Source organism: Gasterosteus aculeatus, chromosome 3 (genome assembly GCF_964276395.1).
Source record: "Gasterosteus aculeatus chromosome 3, fGasAcu3.hap1.1, whole genome shotgun sequence".
Lineage (NCBI taxonomy): Eukaryota > Metazoa > Chordata > Actinopteri > Perciformes > Gasterosteidae > Gasterosteus > Gasterosteus aculeatus.
The window spans coordinates 2199822-2225169 of NC_135690.1; the positions used below are offsets into that span (position 1 = coordinate 2199822).

General features: G+C 44.1%; 3 protein-coding genes and 1 non-coding gene across 5 annotated transcripts; all 4 read left to right on the forward strand.

The window, feature by feature from the left end:
• Nucleotides 1–5534: 5534 nt before the first annotated feature.
• Nucleotides 5535–11832, forward strand: kif2c (kinesin family member 2C). 2 transcript variants are annotated; one of them, XM_078098640.1, is made up of 22 exons: nt 5546–5891; nt 5995–6089; nt 6292–6393; nt 6672–6720; nt 6808–6843; nt 7379–7525; nt 7856–7978; nt 8249–8346; nt 8520–8615; nt 8708–8762; nt 8855–9017; nt 9234–9324; nt 9408–9471; nt 9615–9706; nt 9801–9943; nt 10075–10288; nt 10465–10575; nt 10724–10791; nt 10886–10964; nt 11055–11129; nt 11229–11322; nt 11655–11832. In XM_078098640.1, exons 1-22 carry the CDS (start codon nt 5831–5833, stop codon nt 11714–11716), a joined length of 2118 nt encoding a protein of 705 aa, XP_077954766.1. In that variant the 5' UTR covers nt 5546–5830; the 3' UTR covers nt 11717–11832. The 2 variants fall into 2 exon arrangements, with proteins under 2 accessions (XP_077954767.1, XP_077954766.1); XM_078098641.1 differs by lacking the exon at nt 6808–6843 and having other exon boundaries at nt 5535–5891.
• A 523-nt stretch (nt 11833–12355) lies between these two features.
• selenot1a (selenoprotein T, 1a) lies at nt 12356–16139 on the forward strand. The gene is made up of 6 exons (XM_040171950.2): nt 12356–12682; nt 13444–13554; nt 14585–14711; nt 15155–15242; nt 15365–15531; nt 15641–16139. Exons 1-5 carry the CDS (start codon nt 12549–12551, stop codon nt 15487–15489), a joined length of 585 nt encoding a protein of 194 aa, XP_040027884.1. The 5' UTR covers nt 12356–12548; the 3' UTR covers nt 15490–15531; nt 15641–16139.
• Nucleotides 16140–19547: 3408 nt separating this feature from the next.
• Nucleotides 19548–21640, forward strand: LOC120816614 (uncharacterized). Its single transcript, XR_013467047.1, has 4 exons — nt 19548–19961; nt 20044–20184; nt 20265–20383; nt 20537–21640. It is a non-coding gene; the product is annotated as an uncharacterized LOC120816614 (transcript).
• An 882-nt stretch (nt 21641–22522) lies between these two features.
• LOC120816613 (uncharacterized) lies at nt 22523–24749 on the forward strand. Its single transcript, XM_040172353.2, has 4 exons — nt 22523–22892; nt 22975–23115; nt 23196–23314; nt 23470–24749. Exons 1-4 carry the CDS (start codon nt 22595–22597, stop codon nt 24706–24708), a joined length of 1797 nt encoding a protein of 598 aa, XP_040028287.2. The 5' UTR covers nt 22523–22594; the 3' UTR covers nt 24709–24749.
• Nucleotides 24750–25348: the final 599 nt, after the last annotated feature.

The window sequence follows — 25348 nt, forward strand, 5'->3', positions numbered from 1 at the left end:
GCAGAGCCTTACTCTGAAGCAAGTTAGGGCGAACCAGAGGATAAACTATAATTGACACCACTCATAAATGTGGGTTTTCTATTTAGCTTGTGACTGGGTCTGCCGTACGACGGAAAAGGAAAACAACGGCATCAACGCTTTCGGAAAGCGCCAACGAATAAACTAACACTGCAATGTGGTTTATCAGAGTATTGTTAAAGTACCACCAGCTCAGTTCCACTTCAATTCAACCGAAAAGGACACGTCAATGTTTGTAGGCTAACTTGATACACAACGCTAAGGTAATTAAGAGCTTTAAGCGCTAATGTGCACAATTTGTTTTTTAGCGATGGGGACAGTTTTGTTGAAGCAAAGTTCGCTGTGTCCTTCGCTGTGGTTTATTCGCTCCTGGGATCCTGTTTGAAAAATTGGCATTTTTATCAATGTGCGTCCAGCTTCCTTGGTGGTGCTAACTGCTAATCTCCCATTTGTCTTAAACTGAAGCCCGCTGATGCTTTTCTCAACAGTTTTCCCATAAAAGCTGATCAATCTGGGCACGTTGTTTCCAAGCTCAATGAGTCAGTGGTTCCATCTTTTTGGAGATGTGACCCAAAGCTTATGTTAATGCTCATATTATCCTGGTGCGTAGGCTCATTCGGCAACTATCTTACAGCGCTTTCATTATAAAATAGCTACACTGGGCTTTAGGGACTCAATAAGAGACGTGAGTGTCTTGATAGGATGGAAAACCGCCGTTAAGAGAAGGCTGTTAAACTTTGGGTGTAAGTGTAGTTCTCCTTCAGAACTTTGGAGTCCACATGTTGTGCACTATGCAAGCAAACATATGAGTTCTCTGCTAAGCCCCGTAAAAAAGGAAAAAGTAACACTGGTGGGTTTAAAGGATTATTTTAAAAGCACACAGACACATTGCTGTGCTATTCATGGTTTGTGGTTACGATTGGTGTTCCCTTAAAGAGGTTGCATGCAGGCCTGCAATATCTCAATCTTTATGGTTCATTTAAAGCGATGGATTGAATTCAGGATCATTTGTGGGGTAATTTTACAGTCATGGGCAAACTTTGTTTCAGGTCAATTTTAGGTTGTGGCTAATGTTTCAATGGAAAGATTTACATGAAGTTGCTGTAAGCTGAAAATCTTATTCTTCTCACTTCGCAGTAAAGTAGCCGATTTTTGCACACTCTGGTTTGAAATGGGAAACTGATGAAGACCAACAGGGAAATCGTGAGTGACAGATGGGCCCTGTGGACTAATTGCTGACCAAAAGGAGGAACAGAGGAAGCTAAACTCTGTTCCTGGACTAGTGTGTGGCTGTGGGTGTAAAGCAATAACAAAAATGGCCCCAAAAAGTGTAAAAAAAAAAGGTCACTTCATATCTATTCACTGAATACTTCCCATTATATCACTTTAAATATCGTTGATTCCAACTTAATTAGTTATGAAAGAGCTGGACACACAATACTGAATGATTATGTCCTCCAACATCTGCAACATGCTCTGACCAATAGGGGGCAGAGATAATGCAAAAGGAATTATTATGTGTATATATAATACACATTTAATACGCATCATCACTGAGTGGGCAGGATATTAGCAGAAGCCCTGGTCTCTGCATCTCTTAACATTATTACATTCATCCTATAAAATCAAGCATATTTTGGTGCGACACAGTTTCCATTGATTAATATCAAAAATGTACACTGGTTTGTGCAGAAGAACCTTTTGGACAAACATTTGTGTAGTGCAACCGAAGCTGTGTGCACTACCAGCACAACTCTTTACTGCAACAACCAAATAAATAAACAAAATTACAGTTGCCAGCTGGGCAAACTGAGGCCCGGTGTGTGTGGCACAGCTTACTGAACTATTGCAATGATGTGTTTGGAGACTGAGCTTAGTCCATGGAAGCTTTTCTTAAACGATGGGCCGGGAACCAAAAGTGGGTCACTGGCATGTTTCAGTGGATCCCCACATGACAAGAATACTAATATGCTTTAATGAGTGAATGTTCCAGACTCACTGGGTATTTGCTCAGTTTGGATCTTTGGCTGGAGATGTTTGAAACGCCTTCTGTAGTGACGTGGGACTCGCACTAAGTTCACTTTTGAAACAGTGAATCATTCCAAACTAGCGTTGTCTGGCACCACAGAAAAGTACACGTAAAAGAGTTTAAATATTGGCCAAGATGGTTAATTTATTTGCGAGCCCTGATTTGCATGTTACTGCCGTCTGCTCTTTCTTTTTGTAGCTGTGTTGCTCTCTGCTGGCCAGGTTGCATAATGCAACATGTATTAAAGAGATGCCACATTACTAAGATGCAACTTTACTGAGATGGAACTATTTTGTGGAAAATTATCTTTAAGGAAACAATTTTGCAAATATTTTTAAGCTTAACAGCGGTTTTCTGCTGCTTTAAATCCTACTGTACTATTCGTCTGTATTCCGGCTCCACTGTGAGTATTGGCAGTTAAACGTTGTATCTACAGTGTATGAGCCAAAAAAACTAATGCTGGAACAGAACGTAGCTTTTTTTGAGGCCCCAAATATATAACTGGGCCTGTGGCTATTAAATGCTACGTTTGCCACATGACTAAACAACAGTTACAGATAAATAAAAAGAAGAACCAGTAGTTGTACTATTCTTTAATCTTCTTGTAACTTTCCTTTGTTGCTCTCACTGCTCCTCTCCGAGTGTGTGAACCTCCCTGGGTGGTTCATAAGCGTGCTCATGTATGCGTACGTATTTATTTAGTCTGCATAGGGGAACAGAGCCGTGGACAATTCTTCTATACGCTGAGAAAATGTGCTTGTGGACGGATGGAAAAGGGGGAGCAGTTAAACAGACTCAAGGCCAACAGATACAAGACCCCTCATTCCTCAAAACGACCACCACAACTACCCGTTTGAAAAACAAATACCTCATAATTGTGCTGCTGCTTTTCCATGACTGCAACATCCACACGGCACTGCGGTGTCGTGCACAGGGAGACTGCAGGTTGAGAGTAACCTCTTCACAGTGAAATATAGAATCCTTATTAGCGTTGAGTAAAGCAAGACTGACATTCGCCTGAAAAGACTAAAATGACTAAATCAAAACCAATAAAGATATAATGTGTATATACATTGAAATAGCATACAAGTTGAAAGTATACACACAAAACAACAGTTGTTAAATGCAGACTTAATAAAAACAGGAAGTCTGAACTTAATCCTAGATTTCATTGGATATGTTTTTAAGGAAAGTGATGAGATTACTTCAGGCCAAAAACACTCCATGACAATATTTGGGGTAACCAGTGAATGTATATTGAGCTCAGGTGCCCATATGCCATTCTGTGCAATAGACGTCATAAAGTCCTGCAGATATGACAACGTAAACACGCAGACAATAGACTTATTTTCAAATGAGGCACACGGAAATTAATTCAAAATAACTTGTTTGGTCAATTCCATCCACCAAAGGGCACTGAGGAAGTTTTCAGCTTCGGACTGAAGCTGCGACAATAGACGGACCGACTGACTGGAGCGGAGGAAAAACCGGGGGAGGAGCTCGGGCAGTGTAGAAAGTGTCGAAGGGGAGAGGAGGCTTTGTAGGACAGAGGAGAGAAGGGTGTAGGAGTTTGGGGGGATGTGAGGGAAAAGAAGGAGGAGGAGGAGGAGGAGGAGGGGGGGAATACCACCCACCAAGCCAGTTGGGGAGAGGCTCTGGGGGTTGAGCTGCTCACAGGAAACAGTTGTGGCTCCATCCCAGGCCTCACACCGAGCAGCTCTGGGCCACCCAGTCATCCACAGACAGACCTACCAAATGGCCTGGCTGGGCCAAACCGACAGGGATCTGTTTATTTTTCATCCTTCGGTGGGGGGAAGGGAGGGAGGGGGCTGTTCAGCACAAGCTGTTTATTAGACCTTTGATTTGTGTCAGCGTTCGCTTGCGGGGAATTTGTGTACACGAATTCGGCTTGTGTATAGTTAGGAGGTTTGGAAGCCGAGAGGGTGTTAGCACAGAGGAGTGGGTACGCGGGAGGGGGGGTGGGAAGCCTCCCACGCTGAAGGCCAGTCTGAACTGCATTATGGGTCAGCTGTCCCTGATTGTTGATGTCACGGGGGACTGAACTGTTTGCGGTGGGTGTTGGCAGAGAAGGAGCGCGTGGACCGACGCAGAATTCCTGTGGTCGCGTGGAAGGGAAGGCAGTTCCTGAGCGGTTTGCTGGGCGTAAATGTGGCCTGGTCACTCGATGCATGTGTCCCTGTGAAGTCACGAAATCACAGTCAGCAGTCGGAATGTTGCATTTGCAACATTGCCTTAAAAAGAGGAATGGATGGAGTCTCTTGGTCGGCAGCGCAATGGCCAAATCTCTGAGGGTTCACACATTTCTAATAGCTGACGTGTATCGCCCAGCCCCAGAGTCAAGTCAGCAGGACGTTTTTAAGTGTTAGAAAACAAAACGTATCAAGGCCACTGGTGTGTGCTTCTTTCTTATGCAAATGTTAACTGCTAAATATCCAGAAACGGCACCTTGAACAGAGACGCAGTGCAGTGAACAAGAGCACACAATGTGATAAATGATGTCTGCTGATCATGTAATGAATGAGAAAAAGTGCGTGTGATACGAGACAAACTCAACACTGTCAATGTGTTATCTTACAAGGTTTTAGGACGATGGTTTTCACAAGTTTGGTTGAGGCTGAAGGCATGTTGTTTACAGGAGGGAAGGGGACATGTTCGGGACCACAGGGACATTATGAAGTATTTAGTATCATTACATTACATTACATGTAATTTAGCTGGCGCTTTTATCCAAAGCGACTTACAATAAGTGCATTTCAACCATAAGGGTACAAACCCGGAAGAACAACAAACAAAGTGCAATTTCATAAAATAAGCCGATTTACAACTTGGTATATATAAGTACAATTTAAGTGCTACAATTTATTAGTGTTTTTTAGTCAAGGTAGAGTCGGAAGAGGTGTGTATTTAGTTGTCCATGTAATTAGCTTTAAATGTGTTTCTTACATTGTTAATTAGGTTGTTTTTATTGCATTTTTAATATTGAAGGGACCTGAAAACTGCCATATTTTGTAAATCACAAAAAACATTTTCTTAAAATGATTTCCCACAAAACATTTAAATTAGCTTATGCTCTATTTGCATGTAAAGAAATCATTATATTTAGTCCTTTGGCACATTATTATTACTCCTAGGTCTAAAGAATGAGACAATGTTAATCAAGTATTACAGTTGCAAGTTTAATGTTGTTGGAGATTAAATCCCTCCATATGGTGACTATAGCCTATACAATAATCTGAGCTGAACATTTTGCATATACATATATAACCTATTCCTGCAAAATGATGACAAAGATGTCAAAGTAGTTTAGCAAAGTAATACATGTGTTTCTTTGTATATAACCTTTCTCAAAAATATTTTAGTTATGGTGTCCACTGGGATCGTCCATGTCCTATGGATTTTAGTCGTTCCTTACTATTCCAGGTGGTGGCAGTAAAGCCCCGACGACGGTTTTTCAAAAACGCAAAATCCCGTGAAGAAGAAAGCCGTACAGGATAACAACGACGACCAGTCGCCTCCGCAGCCAATCAGATGCCTCCGAACCCGGAAGTGTCGCGATTTTCAAACCTTGGCGGTGTTGAATCGCGCACGAAGGTAACTGTTGAGTTGGTTCGGGTTTGTTTTTTCTCATGAAAAAAAGAGTAAACAGACTAGAGTTATAGCGGGTTTACTATTTATTACACCGTGCTTGAACTAAATAGAAACAGAACAGTTTTATACGTTACCTGGATTTAGATTCCTCCGTCACAGCCCAGAGAAAAGAAAATGGAGAAGAGCCTGTCCAGACTGCTCATTGAACTAAGCGTAAAAATCAGCCGCAGCGACGGTGAGTTTTCATTTACGACTCTACTCTTCGTTCCCGGAACGTGGTTTAAATAAAGCTGGTCGATGACCCGACTGCTCACGTCGTGCTGTTTTATGTGAACCAGGCCGAGTGCATATGGCAACGGTGAAGTCTGTGGATGCCGTCAGGTCGCGGGTGATGGTCGAATGGAACGAAAGGAACATCTGCAGAGGGAAGGAGGTCAGTGACCTTTAAGACATTTGTTCGATTACTGTCAATCACTTGGCGGGGCTGATAAAGTGGGTTTATTCAATAACGTAAAAGTACATCTGCTGTTTTATTCAGCAGAATAACTATGTTAAAGGGGTTTTGTTATTGTGTTTGAGCACGTTGATGTTGAAAGTTTTTTTTCTTGTTTGTTTGTTTGTTTTTGTGAAATTAGCTCGAAATGACGGAGTTATGTGCACTCAATCCCGAGCTTTTGGACCACATAAAGACTTTCACCAACCAGACTGCAGACCCGCCCGCTCCTGCTCCAGAGAAGGTAACTGTTGACTTAACTTTTCCAGAGCCAGAGCCGCTTGTTGTCACTGACAACAACTACAGCATCAGCCCGTATAAAAGTTTAACCTCACCGTTGTCAAATAATCACATCTCCCCTGTTTTCCTTTTTTTTTTTTTTTTTTTTTTTTTTGTCTCGTCTACAACAATACTACTGTTCAAAATTCTCAAAGAAAAACCATTCGACACATTCCTGGATGAAAAGGAGTCGTCATTCCAGACGATCAAAATAACTAATGCAATGATTTCTCTCCTATTCAGAAGTACGAGGGTCGACTGCGCTCATCCAGGATTCCTGGCCCGACCTCCCGTATGTACACGTACTGCGCTGTTTGTTTGTTTTTTAGCCTGCCATGTCCTGTAGTTTACCTTCTAATGCCTTGTTTCCTTCCAAAAGCTTTTATTCAAGCAGTCACCCAAGCTGAGGAGTCAGGTATTAGTCCTGTTTTCTAAATGCTCCTTCGTTCTTTGGGATTCAGGGTGTAAGTGAAAATAAAATCCACAATATTGCACTCCGCTCAGGCCTGGCCAATGATTTATTCATGAAGTATAGTATATATAAAGTATAATCATGATTATTTGATGATTACCTGCAAATACGCAACTTTGGATTTGGGTGGTTCTGGTCATTCGGTAGTCTCAATTTGTTGATTGAAAATGACACCATGCATCTGTCAGCAATTCTTCTATTCGGAAACGTATAATTAAATGTTCAATCATTTCCTTCATGCTTTTCTGCACCTGTGTTACTCTCTCACTCTGGGTTTCTGTAGGATCTTGTTTCACCTCAGAGTGGCATATTTGTTATGCCGTCACTTTTTGATTGTGCAGACTCTTCATGTTTACCCCTCCGTTATTCCACGGATTGGGACACATTAAACCTTTTAGAAGAAATGCTAGCAATACTCGACGGATTTACTGACACTCGTAGTCCAGTCGCTTGACTTGAATTTGTCGTCTTGTTCCAGTTGCCAGTCGCATGCAGACGAGGCAGACGTGTACGTTCCAGGCCCCGGCTCCTGTGGTGGCACCGGTCTCGACCTCTGAGTCCTCTCGTGCCATCCTGGAGACCGTCGGCCCTGATCTCCCCTCTTCGTCCGTCCTCGCAAACTCAGGTTGGTAGTTATGTTCTGAAATGAAGATCGCAAACGTGAACGTTGTCCAAAGAACGGCTCAAGCTCAAATGATGCGAGCTACACATCTGTTGCTTTTAACTTTTTAGTGTTGTTGTTGTGGCAGTTAGTTGTGAGGCCGGCCCATACAGTATATTACTAATACTTATAATACAATCAAAATCTCAGAGTGCTTCACATACAGGACAAAACAATCCTAGTATAATATTGAATCTAATGCATGTTGTCTGTGCTGGAATAGATTCTTCAGGTATTTGTTTTGTCTCATATCTCATGTTGTTAAACCCGGCCTCACTCTTTTGCCTCATCTAGTGCTTCCTAATCAGCAGTCTAAAAAAAACGACGCCAAACTGTCCCAGTCACAGACTTCTGCCCGCAAGGCCGCAGAGGAGAACAATGAAGCTGAGAGAATGCCTCCTCCATCTACAGCTAAAGGTCAGTGACACGTTTAATGTCATAAGGTGCTGAGGTACGCGCCCGATCAACCACATCTAGAGAAGTTTCCCATACAGAAACGGCAAAATCTCTCCCTCATCTACTGCAAAGGACTGTTTTTGTTTTATTTCAGCCAAAACGGAAATAAAATGGTTTAACTTCATGTTCTATGAGGTGATGCACGCTGAGGCACGTGCTCATTCTGTGATTCCGGTTGCGTGGGGACATGAAATGTGAGGTCATCAGTTGTATCGTCTCTGTGCACTTCAGGCAGGAGAAAATCTGTGGCTCCCCAGGAGCTAAACAAAGGCAGCAAAAGGTTGTCTTGTTTTGTAAAGGCCCCCGACATGCAGGCCAAGAGGGGAAAGGTGAGATGTGATATTTTCTACTCATTCTGCTATTAATATGCTCCTGTTTAATATTTTTTCTTCCAATGGCAAAAGTCTGACCTGATAAAGTTTATTTTATTTTTTTAATTGTTTTTACACCAGAAGGACCGTCTCTCGTGTTATTTACAATCGGGCTTTGTTTTCCTTTTTAGTTTGGCGAGGCCCTTCAACCGAACTTGAAGTTCCACGACATGATCCGAGACTTCAGAGAAACCTTGGAAATAACCCCCATAACGACATCCAGCGACGTAAGTGTGGACTCCACAACACGGTGCCGTGTGAGGCTGTATGCTGGCGTGACCTTGTGGCGATACTTACAGCGCGTGGTGCGTTTCCACAGATTGAACCTCACAGGATCACTGTGTGCGTTCGCAAGCGGCCCCTTAACAAACAAGGTGTGTTGTGCGGATCTTGTAACCACCTTTTACATTGGCATCTGAATATGAAGAGAAATTAATGCTGACTTTGACTGTCTCGTGTGTTGCAGAGGTCATAAAAAAGGAGATCGATGTCGTGTCTGTACCTGGGAGAGGTGCTGTGCTGGTCCATGAGCCCAAACAGAAGGTGGACCTCACCAAGTACTTGGACAACCAAGTCTTCCACTTTGACTACTCCTTCAATGAGGCCACCACCAACGACCTGGTCTACAAGTAATGGCCTCATGTCACCTTTTCTCATGTAGCAATAAGGTGGATCCTATTGATGGTTTCCCAAGTTAGATGGAGCGTAACTCAACGTGTAGATGGTGTGCACCAATACGGTATAACATCCGTAATGTTGACGGAAACTCTTGGTGTGCTTTTCGAAACAGGCCGTTATCGTCTTTCAAAGACCACATTTGATGCGGTTTTATTTTATGTCGACAGGTTCACGGCCAAACCTTTGGTGCGCTCCATTTTTGAAGGTGGCATGGCCACATGTTTCGCCTACGGCCAGACTGGAAGTGGAAAGACTCATGTAAGCCTCGTCTTTCTGTATGATGTTGGCCTGTCTTGAAGCAGTATGTTCCATTTGTAATAAATGTCTTTGGGCTCATCTAGACGATGGGAGGGGATTTCACAGGGAAGCAGCAGAACAGCGCTAAAGGAATCTACGCCTTGGCAGGTAGGACCACGCCCATGGTTCATCTTAATGTTTTACTCTGAGTCACTTCATTTAAACTACAGTACATCCACTATTGTTCCAATTGGCCACTTCCATTGGTGTTTCCCCTTTTTTTTATAAGCATTTTGTAATCTTCCTCCCAGCCCAGGATGTTTTCACCCTTCTTGACCAGGGGAGGTATGCCAACCTGGATCTCTCTGCTCATGTCAGCTTCTTCGAGATTTACAATGGAAAAGTAATAAAAACTAAACCTATATCTGACCAAAAAAAAACCGACATAATTAAATTACCCAACGTTGAAATGTACTTTTTTTAAAACACGCATCTAGGTGTATGACCTACTGAATAAGAAGGCCAAGCTCCGCGTTCTGGAGGATGACCGACAGCAGGTTCAGATTGTGGGCCTGGAGGAGGTTTATGTGTCCAAAGCAGATGAGGTCATCAAGATTATCCAGCTGGGCAGTGCATGCAGGTACTAAAGTAATAGCTTATCAACAATAACATTTGTGCCATTCTTCAGCTAACCCCCGACCCCCCCCCCCCCCCAAGATATAGGGTTAACTTGACGGCGTTCCCTTTCCTTCTGTCCGACTGTCTCTCCAGAACATCGGGCCAGACCTCTGCCAACGCCAACTCCTCGCGCTCTCATGCTATTCTTCAGATTGTGCTGCGCCGCAACGACCGCGCGGCCACGCTGCACGGCAAGTTCTCCCTGGTCGATTTGGCCGGCAACGAGCGCGGCACCGACGTCAGCAGCAACGACCGCAGCACTTTGGTGGAGACGGCCGAGATCAACCGCAGCCTGCTGGCTCTCAAGGTACAACGAATGAAGCCAAATGGATGGATACCAAATATTTTGCACCTCCGCTGTGTTGCATGAGAAGTAACCTGCCGTTTGCAACACAAGCCTGTAAAGGAAAAAATGTATAAAATTGTGTGTTTGATATTTTTTAAACTAAAAAGGTGTTGAAAATCTCCACTGTTGTCTCGTAGGAGTGCATCCGCTCACTGGGAATGAACAGCGATCACATTCCTTTCCGGCAGTGCACTTTGACCAAAGTCCTCAGGGACTCCTTCATTGGAGAGAAGTCCAGAACCTGCATGGTGCGTTCAGAACCCCCAACCTGTATTGTGGTCTTATTTCCATTACTGTGAACGTTGCAGATGCACATCAAACACACATGGCTTAAATTGATATGTGTGTCTAAAGTTCAAAATGTATTTACATGTTTTCCCTGCTGTGATTCCATAGATTGCAATGGTGTCTCCAGGCATGGCTTCATGTGAATACACGATGAACACGCTACGTTATGCGGACAGGTAATCATTTGCCTTGTGCAGTTAGCTGCAATTCCAAGTACCCCTCCCCTTTGTTTTAGTGGACATGCTAATTTGTGTCGTTATATTTTGTCAGAGCAAAGGAGCTGAAGGCCAGTAGCAAAGCTAATGAAGCAGCTAAGGCACAAGAGCCTCTCAATAGCTCCACAGAGGAGGTCAGCTGGCAAGACATCAGTCCAAAATCTTAGTGAACGTTGATAAAATCATATGTATGATCTTAAATGTTTCTTGTAAATCTGTTGTAGGAATCTGTTGAGGATCCCACTGAACCCATATCCCTAGTAGGAGAGCTCCAGGAGAAGGTTTACTCACAGTTCCAGGTATAGTTTGATTAGTCTATTACAGAATACAAGACGCGTGGTGATGCTGGGGTTTGGCTCTGTAGATCCTTATGCTTGTGTGGCCTTTTGTTTTTGCAGAGAGCCAGTGAACTCTTCAATGCGATGGGACAAACCTCTTACAGCATTGAGGCTGCACTTCCTGACCTTGTGGACCATGCAAATCATTTATTGGGTTTGTACAAACCACAATATTTTGATCGTGTTCTTTTTTCTTTTCTTTTTTGTCCGTGAATCATTTTTCAGGCATCCTGGAAAATCCTGACATCACGTGCAACGCTAACCGACGCCCTTGTTATTGGCGTAGCAGAAGGTTATTTAGTAGTGGGGCACAAATAGTTCATTCCGCTAACGTGTGATCACTGCATGCTGACCAGGGGGAAGCACAGGAGAAACGTTTTCCTCACCAGATGCACCATGTGCCAGGATGAATCTGTTCAAAATAAAGTACCATCTTGGTGGATAAATGCACTTTATTAAATGTATTTTCTTCTCCGTCACCCATAGATGTGGTACAGGCTTTGCAGACGGCGGTGGAACAGGAGAAAATGTCCAGGCAACGCTACTGAGAACTCACTCCGTAGGGGTGTTTATTAAAAGTTCCTTGATTTAAATGTGTTAATGATTGATTGATTGTTTTAAATAAATAAAATGTATACTGACACTATCATTGAAAATGTTTAAAGTCTTGTGAGACTACACTTATATTTTTTATGCTAATGTGGAAGCATAATACATTTGCAATTAAACGAGTTCAACCCTAATCCCCTCAATGGGTGATTAACTTTTGTTTGAGCTTAAAATAAAATGCTATTTGTCATAAGGAAAATGTATATTTTTAGCAAATGATACACTCAGAAAAGAATTACGGACACACATATCACTGGTAAGCTGTATAATTGTTTACTACCCAACTGTGAACACTGACTGAACACTTGGGTTTTGAGGATGATCCTGAATTTGTCTACATATTGGATTTGGATTTACAACTAACCTTTTGGGAAAAGGTTTTGTTTACTTAACTGACTTTGATACTTGGTTCTGGAGTGGGGAAATGTACAGAAATACAAAGGTTGGAGAGCCCAGACATTTTAAAAAAAAATCCAAACTTATGAATACCAGAATCTGAAAACGCAAGAATCCACCAAAAATGGAAATATTTTCTATACAGATATTTCAATAACACAGATAAATGTACAGGGGGGGCTGAAGCAGCTGGTACCTGAAGGAGCAGCCTGCACGCACTTTAGGGCAGTAGAGCAGCCGCAGCAGCAGGTGGCGCTAGAGGGAGCTCCACGTGCCATCACAGCCAGAGGAAGAGGAGGGACCAACCAGCAACTAAACAGATTAAGTCGCTCCTCCGTCTGACAGGCGAGGAAACGGATCCAGCAGCGGAAGGCGATGGCGTGTCTACGGTTCTCGCTCCTGGTTTTGGGGATCTTCTCGCTGTGCTGCGCCGCGTCTGGCGACAGCGGTGGCGTGAAGAAGATGAAGCTGCAGTTCGCCACCGGTCCCCTTCTCAAGTTTCAGATTTGGTAACCAGATAAGCGAAATTCTGGCGAGTCATTGCGTGCTAACTAACGTTAGCTAAACTCTGCTAGCAACAGCACAGGCCGACAGCTAGCGAGCCGCCGGTGGTTTATTCAGGCTCGTTATAAGAGAAGAAACGTAAGTGTCGCTAGTTGTTGAGGAATTACGCGACCACCGCTTGAGCACACGGGGAGATTAACGTTAAATGGAAGTTCCCGATTTCTGCCGCTCGTCGTGAACATTCGGTCCAAAGCGCCGCCGCCGCCGTCAAACCGGCCCGTCAGTTTCACGTGTATTTGCAACAACAACAAAAAATCCGATAAAGTGCTCAGTTTGTTTTGCAACTGTCTTTGATCGCGGGGAAAAGTGACCTAGGAGCCATCGTAACGTTCGCTAACTCATCAAACGTGACCGATGTTAATAATCCTCTGACGTTATGCAAGTAGCGATGTCACGTGACTTTTGAAAAGACGGAGGGAGCGTAAAACTTACTTTTCTCAAACAATCGTATGCCACAAACGAGCCCCTGTTGCATTTAATTAAAGCTCTACGTGTTGAATTGCCTCTCATTGTGATGTCACACTATCTTTAACAATCTAACATACCTGAGGTTCACGTGTGCTTGTCCTTCAAGGTTTAATCCCTATAATTTACCCATGAATCACCGCCTTTCCGTTACATTGTTTTTGCTGTTGTGATGTTGCAACTGTACACTGTGTGTGTGTGTGTGTGTGTTTTTTTTCTCATTTTGTTGGTCTTCCCGCAGCATTTCCTGAGGGTACAAGCGGGTGTTTGAGGAGTACACGCAGGCCTTGTACCAGCGGTACCCGGACATCCGCATTGAGGGGGAGAACTATCTTCCCGTGCCCCTCTATCGGTAAGAGGGCTTGTGCACCTGTTACAAGTCGATCCACAACATTAAACCATTAAAGCAGCCTGGAAGCTGGTTGGGATTAGCTGGGATTCAGTGGTGCTCTGTAGTTCTACAAACATGGACAAAGATGTTGGCCCTTAAAATGGAAAACATAAGTCAGATGTGCATAATGTGTAGATGATCATTATGATAATTAGTCACTTAATCCATGGTATTTCTTTAGGACCAATTTACAATGTGTGATATCAATTTTAGTGACTTATTACAATTTATCGGTCTGATAAATTTGTGGTGTTCGTACAACTAAAAATGCATTAGGTTTTATTAGTACACTTAAATCTAAATCAACATTCCTGCCTTAATCATTACCGTCAATAACGACGATTCTATTCAGTGTTATTGAAACAGTTTTATTTTCCCTGTTTGCCCCAATTTGATCAATGACGCAAGGCAAAAATATGGCATGACTGTTTAAATAGACTGCGTTTGCTTTAGCTGGGCGTACCTCCCTAAACTAGGACTGGGCTGAATATTAACATAACGTTGTGTTTTGGATGCAGAATACAATTTTAAGCAGAGCAGAGCGCAGCATTGATGTAGTCTAGTAATGACGCATCAATGTCTGTATTTGGATCAGACCTCAAGTCCCTACGTGAGACTTCTTTGTGCACCTTTCCCAGGAGTCACTGAAGCCCTCAGAGGTCTCATCAGCTGAACTCTTAATGAACACACCCGAGATTATCTCCATCGACGAAAGCAGACTATCACACCCTGAATAAATTCAACCGTTCATACATGTTTGAAGGCAGGCTGCAGGCTCTGTGTTGTAGGTGAAGTGTGATGGTGTTAAATCTGCATCCTATTTCAGTTAAGGTTTAATATACATTCCACTTGCAGAATCTTGATCCCAGTTAAAACGGTTAATTATTTTGTATTCCAGTTAGATTTACCTGCTTCATGGATATGTCCCATTTACCTGAATAGATGTGAGGTTTAATAATTGTACTAAAAGATGGTTTCTTTATTTCCTCAGACACGTTGCCTCCTTCCTGTCTGTCTTCAAACTGCTGTTGATTGGGCTGATTATTATCGGCAGGGACCCATTCGCCCTCGTTGGTATGCAAGCCCCAGGCGTTTGGGAGTGGGGGCAGGGAAATAAGGTAAGGCTCACTGGAACTATAAAGAGCCATGAAGGGTCCGCTCCTCTGACCGAGTTGCCTCTGTATTTTGCATACGCTGCAGTGAGCTGAAGCGTGAGGCGGTATGATGCCTTTGAGCACATGTTTCATCAGTCACAGATATAAACCACGAGCATGGGGGGGAGAAAATGGTTTAGGTATACTGTGCTAATGTAGATGTACACACTTGCGAGATCTACAGCCCCCCCCCCCCCCTCATGGAGCTTAGTCAGATCCAATCAGAACATATACATGTCAAAGCAGCCCGATGACAATAGCGCACAACACTCCTCCAATTTGTCCTTTTTAACTGTTGCGTTGTATATTTTCACGGCATCGCCCTTGTGATCCACAGAGTAAGCAAAACGTGAGATAAAGCGGGACTGCAAAGCTAATTTTTAAATGAAACGTTTCTTGTCTTTCAGATATATGCTTGCATGATGGTGTTCTTCCTCAGCAACATGATAGAAAACCAGTTAATGTCCACAGGAGCTTTTGAGATCACATTAAATGGTGAGTTCATGATTCACAGCACGTGCTTTTTGACTTCTGTTGGCTTAAGTCGATTATTTAACATTATGATATGGATGGTTGTGAAATCCAGTGAATTATGTATTGTCTTTTTTATTTCATAGACGTGCCAGTGTGGTCAAAACTAGAGTCGGGTCACCTTCCCTCCATGCAGCAGCTTGTGCAAATCCTGGACAACGAGATGAAGATGAACGTTCACATGAACACAGGATCCCACCACATCTCCTAACCCTACTCGTCATGTCCTGGCTAGAGCCAAAAGCCCCTCCATGTGAGTCTAGCGTTGTTCAAAGCATGGCTCTGTTCTCCATCAGCCCTCTGCTAATCCTTTCCAGACATCTTTTTATTTTCTATTATTCGATCCCTGTCCTCCTCTCTAGGTTGGAGGTGGGAATCTCACTGGGCTGTGAAGTGATGTTTATGAAGGTCTGCGCTGAAGGCAGGAAGACTGCCAGCTCAGACTGGATGCCCCCCATCAATCTTCACTACGCTCCTTGGAGACGTCCCGCCCCTGACGCCAGAGTGGGATCCATGGCAACCGTGCCGGCCATTCTTTTGTCCTTTTCTTGTACTATTCATACTACTGCAGATTTCATCCAGCCGTCGATGGTCCACTTAAATTGATACTTATAGTCTTTAACTTTAATTGGTCTATGTGAATCTAAAAATTGTAACTTATACCACTGAGCCATATGTAGAATTTTAACTAAATTGTTCTAAACATAGGTCAGTAATGTAGAAAAATTCAATACTTCCAATCTGTCATCACGTGAAAGTAATATTGGTGATTGTGTTTTTGATTTCTGAAAGACTTTTTATATTTGCATAACCTGAAGGAAGCTGAGAAGATTAATAAAACCTTAATGTAACTATTTAACAGTGGGACTGTGGTGTCGAGGTTTACTTATTAATGCAGTAAGAGCACAGTCTGACCGTCTAGAGATGGCGGATAATGTCACTGCAATCTGGGGTTTGATTTGACCGCAGTATGTATGTTACAGATGGCCTGGTTGGGTTGATGCACACATTTTAGCCATCTGCTCATCTTCGTGTTACCAGGATGACTGGAAGAGCTACTTTGATTTAATTAGACTAAACGGATTAGGCGCAAGTGCAATGTAGCATTTTAAAGCAGCCACATCCAATTTTGGATGTTCCTGACCATGTCAAATATCTCGATCAGGTGTAACTGAACCTGTTGGAGACTAACTACAGCTTCAGGAACTGTTTTAAAATAAATCTTTCAGATTATTTTGGAAACAGGCCCAGATTCTTTAGATATTCTGTCACAAAAAAACTTTAATTTGTACTTTATTGCTGGTAAATCAACGAACTGAAGGCACAAGTTTCTTCCATTATCACATGAGCAGCGACTTCCAGAAGCCTCTGAGCTACATGGAGGAACGCTCGTGGTGATGTCATCGGGTACTGGAGGAGGATCTGAACGACCACGTGGATCTTAATCCGGGTCCTTATACTGTCGCTGCTGAGGCGGCACCAAGCAGTTTAACGTTCATCCTGGAGGGGGCGGGGGACGCCACGCCGGAAATGCCGTTGATATAAACGCGTTGACCAAAATATCAATCACCTAAAACTAAAAGCTTTCATTGCCATGGCACGATGCCCTCATAACTCCACCGGGAGCAAGGTGCTCGTCACGTGACCGCAGTCTTTGAAAGGGGGGTGTGATCTTTGGGGAATTCAGTTTCAACCTGCAACCACATGCCCAGGTGCTACTGAATCCTACACACACTGGCCATTACAGCAACGGTATTCTTTAAAGAATTTAGAGTAAGTCATGACAGGCGTTTGTGGGTACCTGATGACGACGCATGCTGAACGGAAGCGGATTGTGGTCACGAAAAGGGGCCGACCACTTCTCCTCTTTCATATTTGAGTCCTCAGTTTCTGAGCCTCCACCTGCTTGCCTTGCAAGGTCAGCGGTGCGTCATGTGTATTTGGGTAACTTGTTTTAGCGTAATAAAGAATTTCTTGCTCACCTCAGGCTCTCGTGCCCACGTTAGATCCAGGGAAGGTTGGGCCGTTTCTCCACAGTACTCACATTTCACTGGGTAATCCGTCTGGGCCTGGGACCGCACCATATAGCACATGAAGTGTCACTAATCAGTAACAGAAAGGCCTGTCTGTGGGAATTTAAAATAGTTTTGGTCTTTACCGCTGAATGAGTGTTTGCAAAGTTTATCCTGTGGCGTTCAGGCTCCTGATTGTACCTCAGAACTCCTGCTGCTCTCATACAATAGGTGGGAGGGTCATTGATCCTCTTACCAAACCCGGAGATAAATAAAATGAATGAATTGATCAAAGACTATAGTACGTGGGATACATATTGACACTGAATGACCTGAGCTGAAAATTGTTCACTACTTGATCAGTCTTCTGTGGTCCAGGACGGAGGGTGGCTCAGTGTTTTAATGTAGCAGCAGCATCTAATGGTAAAACAAAAGTCATTCTTGTATCCACAGATCATCCCACTGAGAGAAAAAAAATGGCTGAATGGGATAGAATTTCTTTTGCAGTCATTCTCCAATAATTCCCTTTTAAATGTGGTTGAAGAAGAATAACACAAAGAGCTCGATCTCATCTTTTTGTCCCTCCTTCCAACCGGGGCGCTGCGGTCAGCATTCCCTGCTTGTGTCAAGGTTTCTCCTGCAGAGGTATAAGATGAATACACATAGGGGATGAGGAAGCAATCACATCTTAAATATCTCAAATATTTACATACCTCCTGATGCAAATACTAAATGTGTAACAATATACCTACTAAATCAACTTTGGAGTTCCAAAATATTGAATATAGATCTCAGTTTGGGTGTCGTATATCATAATAAAAATCATACGATAAGCACGGACGAGGTTGTGCACCGACCTCGGTGTATAACAGTTACTGGTGTTGTCAGTAACCTTGGAGACGAAATAGCAAAGTGTAAACATACCAGCGTTAACAGAGGTTGCAGACTGTTCACAGTCACCTGACTTCATGGTTTATGCTGAATCAATGTGTTTACACCACGCTGATTGTTGTTTAAACACAATAATTCTTTCTTTAACGTTAATGTGAGGATATTGGGGCGGCACGGTGGTGTGGTGGTTAGCACCGTCACCTCACAGCAAGAAGGTTCTGAGTTCGACTCCACCCAGTGGTCCATCTGTGTGGAGTCTGCATGTTCTCCCCGTGTCTGTGTGGGTTCTCTACGGGTTCTCCCGCTTCCTCCCACAGTCCAAAGACGTGCTCTGGGGATCAGGTTGATTGGTAACTCTAAATTGCCCGTAGGTGTGTGAATGTGAATGGTTGTGTGTCTCTGTGTGGCCCTGCGATTGGATGGCGACCAATCCAGGGTGAACACTGTTTATCACCCCAAGTTGGCTGAGATAGACTCCAGAACCCCCGCGACCCTGTGTGCAGGATAAGTGGTTTGCAGGTGGATGGATGGACGAATGGTGAAGATGTTGCCCAGTTTATCTGCTCGGATCATTATTTTGGCGCTGCTAAATTTCTGATGATACACATTTTAAATAATTTCCCTACAGGGATGTATTTCTGTTCTTGTTGTGTATTTGTTGTGTTACAAACGGGCTTTAACTGGATGTTGTTGTACGTCACTGTGTTGCATAATAACAATAAATGATCACTGAATCCTTGGCTGACATATCAAACATATCATAAAACACAATACAATTTACTACACAATATTGTCAAATCCATGGATGGATGGATGGAATACTTATTAATATAGTAAATAAAGTAATAAAGTTTTGAGTGTACTCCGTCAGTGTATTCGTAGAAAAGACAGAGAGAAGAAAGAAACATTTTAGATGTCGGACTGACTAGTGTGGTAATGATGCTCTTTTCATTTGTGAATTTATTTGAAATCTATTTCTAAATTGAGCTAAATACCTAAATAAATAAAAACAAAAAGGTACTCCTTCCAAAATGAGGATGGGGTTTGGTTAACAAAACAGGTTGTGTCATATTTGTATACGTTAGGAACTGCCTTTGAAGCTTCACCAAATAACAATTTGTCTAAAAAGATTTTGTACAGTAATTGGGTTGTCCACTCACTGCTTCAAATCAATCTTTTACAGAGTCTGTCCATCTGCATCTTTGTGCATTAACAAAACCCATCCAAGAGATGGCAGAGCAGTTGTGCCTCTTTTATCCCTCAGTTACGTGGGTTAATATAATTAAATATTATGATGACCAGGTCACCTCTCCTGCCACCCTCTATCGTGACCTGCCACAGGGACCTTTCCCAGGTGCGACCAATTGGAGGTGATTGGAGAGAATCCATTTTGAAGAGTTTGATTTGTCGTTGCAGAGAACATCACCGAACAAATAGCTGCAGCAGGGAAGCAATTCTTCACTCAGAGCATTTCCAGCAGTCATGCATGACAGAATGATGCGTACAGGAAAAAGGTTTGCTGTTTACCTGGCTGCAGCTGTTACTATAACGTGTTGTTTGGCACAAACGATCGACTGTTATCGACTGAGGAAAAAGGAAAGACAAGAAGGGCGAAAAGGATCCGACTCGACCAAAGTGACTGATGTCGAAGAGGGAAGAATTGTTTTTGGGAGAGTCTTTAAGAAAGCTACTGGCCTTGATGCACCAGTAATTGATGATACCAAGAAGCCCTCCAACGCTTCTTCAGAAGATGAAGCTTCTTATCAAGCGGACTTTCCAGGTAAACTTGACTGTGCTACAAAACAAATTTTAAAGGTACTGACTTTACTTTTCCTTGACCTTAAAAAAACACTTTCATTCAGGCTGGTCTGGAGATCAACTGCAGCATCTGAGTTCCAGAGAAGCAGCATGGAAGCGCATGTCTCCCTCTCTGATGTGTGGGGGGGACCAGTTGAAATTCAGCGCAGACGGACGAGGAGCTTCGCAGTTTGCAGTGGACAAAGGTAAAGTGGTGATACCAATTTGCTATCTATATACGTGTTTTCCTTTAATGCAGAGTCACATGGAGACCTTGTTCCCACAGGAAATGAACCCCCAATCCCTCTGTCCCAAGTCCCTCCATCGTGTGGCTACGGCATGCAGAAGAACTCCCTCGGGCTCGTCCTGTTGGTTCCCTATGATGGCTGCAACATTATTGTTGAGGTGTTTAATGTTCAGTGGCTGGGGGGTTCAAATTGAAATGTACTTGGTGTGTGTAGCTGGAGATGATTGCCTATAGAACAATCCACAAGAAAATTGTTTAATGTAAATGAGTTTTACTGGTGTGATGTCGTTTTGTTTTTTTTCTTTCTAAAGGATGGCGGTTACGTGCTCCCGTTGCGTTGGCATGGAATTCCCGTCTCTCTCTTGTGTCATAAACCTGCTGCCCCCCAAAAACCACAACCTCATACACCCTGGTACTCTCCATCAAATCCTGTAGTGTCGCCCCATGTGGTGCCACAGCCCAATGTGCAGAAGCCACCGCCCCATGTGATGTACCCCCAGTTATACCCCCAGATGCCAGCGCCCCACGTGATTCCCCCCGGGAGACCAGCGCCCCACGTGATTCCCCCCGGGATGCCAGCGCCCCACGTGATTCCCCCCGGGATGCCAGCGCCCCATGTGATGCACCCCCAAATGGTCCCGCCCCATTTAATATACCCCCAGCCTGAGGGGATGCCACCTCTGAAGAAAGAAGTTGTGCCCTTGACTTTGGGCCTGGACACGCCCCTGACGCAGAAGGATGTACCTCAGGTGCCCTTGGAGATGCCCCTGATTCCCCGGATGCGTAGCGACCAAAATGAATCTCCTCCCAAAATCCCTCAGTCCTACTACTTTCTACCATATCCTAATTACCCATCAGTACCGGAACCTGCAAAGGCACCCATTGCAACAACTGCTGAGAAACCAGAAAGGCCTAAACGTCCTCTATACCCCCCTTTCTACCATCCATATTCTCATTTCCCTCACCCTGTTCCAGTCACAACATATGCACCAACTGCCAAGCCAGCAGCCACAGCTCCTCCGATGTTTCCTTTTCCCATCTACCCTCCCTTTCCTCGGTCCGGTTTAGGGCCCCCGCAAGCAACCGCAAAACCCACTCTTCCTGCAACTAGACCTCAGCCACAGTATTTTCCTTTTCCTCCTCAAAATCCTTTTCTGCATCCCTATCAATATTCAGCCCCGAAACCAGAAACTACCATGACCAGACCGCAGTTTGCATACATGCCTTTTCCATCCCCATACCAAATGGTGGCCCCCTATCCCGCAACAAAGAACTGATTCCGCACCGCCAAAACCTTCCCATCTACAGCCTCCGTATCCTTTTATGCCTTATCCCTCCAGTTGATGACCAGCCTGCTCAAACTGTTCTTATAAAATGCTTTAAATAAAATTACCCTGTCAATGTTGGCCATTTTATCTGCTTGAAGAATTTTTGTGCTGCAGTTTACATTTACAGTGATGCACATTTTAAATAGTTGGACTACAGCGACAGACTCTGTTCTTGTGTTACAATTAAATGTTCTTCACTGTTGCATAATGACAAAAAATGATCCCTGACTATTGCTTAATTAACTTTTTTTACCCAACCCGGGGGTATTAGAAACATTACATAATACTGTCAAAATTCTCACTGCACCCCATCAATGTGTTTGTAGAGAAGATGTCAGGCTCCAGTTGAAAAATATTTTTAGATCTTTGACTAAATTTGGATCTGGAGTATATCTAAATCTTCTAGTTTGTGAATTTAGTTATCCAGTGGGATTCCTTTTGCATCCCAAATTTCTTCATTCGGAAAAATCGGACGAGTAACGTTTCAATGCATTTGTAGAAGATGAAATCTCAGCTCAAAGTCTATTTCACAGATGTCCAAGATCTCCGTCTGAGGATTGGGTTTTCCTTGTCATGGAGTTGTGCATGTTCGAATCCCTTTTTTCTCAACTTTCCATTCCTTGTTTACAAAACAAGTTTCATATTTGTATACGTTAAGGACTGCCTTTGAAGCTTCACCCGAGTGCTTGTAGGCTCCATGTTCCATTTTTCGCTAAACAATTCATTTTGAAGTCTTGCATGTCAAATGTCCATCTGCATCTTTGTGCATTAACAAAACCCATCCAAGAGATGGCAGAGCAGTTGTGCCTCTTTTATCCCTCAGTTACGTGGGTTAATATAATTAAATATTATGATGACCAGGTCACCTCTCCTGCCACCCTCTATCGTGACCTGCCACAGGGACCTTTCCCAGGTGCGACCAATTGGAGGTGATTGGAGAGAATCCATTTTGAAGAGTTTGATTTGTCGTTGCAGAGAACATCACCGAACAAATAGCTGCAGCAGGGAAGCAATTCTTCACTCAGAGCATTTCCAGCAGTCATGCATGACAGAATGATGCGTACAGGAAAAAGGTTTGCTGTTTACCTGGCTGCAGCTGTTACTATAACGTGTTGTTTGGCACAAACGATCGACTGTTATCGACTGAGGAAAAAGGAAAGACAAGAAGGGCGAAAAGGATCCGACTCGACCAAAGTGACTGATGTCGAAGAGGGAAGAATTGTTTTTGGGAGAGTCTTTAAGAAAGCTACTGGCCTTGATGCACCAGTAATTGATGATACCAAGAAGCCCTCCAACGCTTCTTCAGAAGATGAAGCTTCTTATCAAGCGGACTTTCCAGGTAAACTTGACTGTGCTACAAAACAAATTTTAAAGGTACTGACTTTACTTTTCCTTGACCTTAAAAAAACACTTTCATTCAGGCTGGTCTGGAGATCAACTGCAGCATCTGAGTTCCAGAGAAGCAGCATGGAAGCGCATGTCTCCCTCTCTGATGTGTGGGGGGGACCAGTTGAAATTCAGCGCAGACGGACGAGGAGCTTCGCAGTTTGCAGTGGACAAAGGTAAAGTGGTGATACCAATTTGCTATCTATATACGTGTTTTCCTTTAATGCAGAGTCACATGGAGACCTTGTTCCCACAGGAAATGAACCCCCAATCCCTCTGTCCCAAGTCCCTCCATCGTGTGGCTACGGCATGCAGAAGAACTCCCTCGGGCTCGTCCTGTTGGTTCCCTATGATGGCTGCAACGTGGTTGTTGAGGTATTTAGAGCTCAGTGGCTGGAAGGGTCAAATTGAAATGTACTTGGTGTGTGTGTAGCTGGAGATAGTTGCCTGTTGAACGATCCACAAGAAATTTGTGTATTGTAAATGAGTACATTTTACTGGTGTGATTCCTTGTTTCCTTTTTTTAAAAGGATGGCGGTTACGTGCTCCCTATGCGTTGGCATGGAATTCCCGTCTCTCTCTTGTGTCATAAACCTGCTGCCCCCCAAAACCCACAACCTCATACACCCTGGTACTCTCCATCAAATCCTGCAGTGTCTCCCCATGTGGTGCCACAGCCCAATGTGCAGAAGCCACCGCCCCATGTGATGTACCCCCAGTTATACCCCCAGATGCCAGCGCCCCACGTGAGTCCCCCCGGGATGCCAGCGCCCCACGTGAGTCCCCCCGGGATGCCAGCGCCCCACGTGAGTCCCCCCGGGATGCCAGCGCCCCACGTGAGTTACCCCCAGTTCTACCCCCACATGCCAGCGCCCCATGTGATTCCCCCCGGGTTGCCAGCTCCCCATGTGATTCCCCCCGGGTTGCCAGCGCCTCATGTGATGTACCCAGAGTTCTACCCCCACATGCCAGCGCCCCATGTCATTCCCCCCGGGATGCCCCATGTAATGTACCCCCCGATGCTGTCTGAGGGGCAGCCGCCCCTGACACGGGAAGATGTGACCCAGGTGCCCCTGAAGTTCGGCCTGGACACGCCCTTGATTCAGGAAGATGTGCCTCTGACGTTAGGCCTGGACACGCCACTGAAGCAGAAGGATGTACCTCAAGTGCCCTTGGAGATGCCCCTGATGCCCCGGATGCGTAGCGACCAAAATGAATCTCCTCCCAAAATCCCTCAGTCCTACTACTTTCTACCATATCCTAATTACCCATCAGTACCGGAACCTGCAAAGGCACCCATTGCAACAACTGCTGAGAAACCAGAAAGGCCTAAACGTCCTCTATACCCCCCTTTCTACCATCCATATTCTCATTTCCCTCACCCTGTTCCAGTCACAACATCTGCACCAACTGCCAAGCCAGCAGCCACAGCTCCTCCGATGTTTCCTTTTCCCATCTACCCTCCCTTTCCTTGGTCCGGTTTAGGGCCCCCGCAAGCAACTGCAAAACCCACTCTTCCTGCAACTAGACCTCAGCCACAGTATTTTCCTTTTCCTCCTCAAAATCCTTTTCTGCATCCCTATCAATATTCAGTCCCGAAACCAGAAACTACCATGACCAGACCGCAGTTTGCATATATGCCGTTTCCATCCCCATACCAAATGGTGGCCCCCTATCCCGCAACATTGACAAAGACAACTGATTCCCCACCGCCAAAACCGTCCCATCCTCCGTATCCTTTCATGCCTTATCCCCCCGTTCATGGCTAGCCTGCTCAAGCTGTTCCAAATAAATGCCTTAAATAACAAACGTGACTGTGTAAAGTTTATTTCTACAGTTAACCCTGCTACTACACAAAGTAGGAGTAAGTTGTAATACTTTATTTGAGGAGCTGCAAAGAGATAAAGTTGAAGGCCATGGAGCCCAAAGCTGCTGCTCTAAAGCAGGACATTGGTACTATAATGCAATCAAACCTGTATATCAGTTCCTACTGAACCCCTAAGCACATGGTGCAGAATAATGTATTGCCTTTAAATGTGTCTGAAACTTGTAGTTAATCAATGCAGCAAACTTCCCTTGGTGTTTTCAGTATTGGAATTCTGTGTTGTCTGAGTGCATTAGTATTACATGCATAGGATGACTGGCTCTAGCTCCTGACACGACCGTAACTATCAAGAAACCATCTCCTGCATATCCGTGCTACTACACATCCAATCTCTATTGAAAACCTCTACACTCACAAAACCTAAGGGAACCAATAAACTGTTGCAGGAGTCGGATGCGCATTTTAAGACTCCTACTGTTTTGATGTTAAAAAAGCATATTGTTTTTCCTCGTATTTGTGTGAGTATTCACCTTCTGCTGAAACGTTGCCTTTTAGTGCCTGTTTCTTTAAGCCCCCCTTGCCTT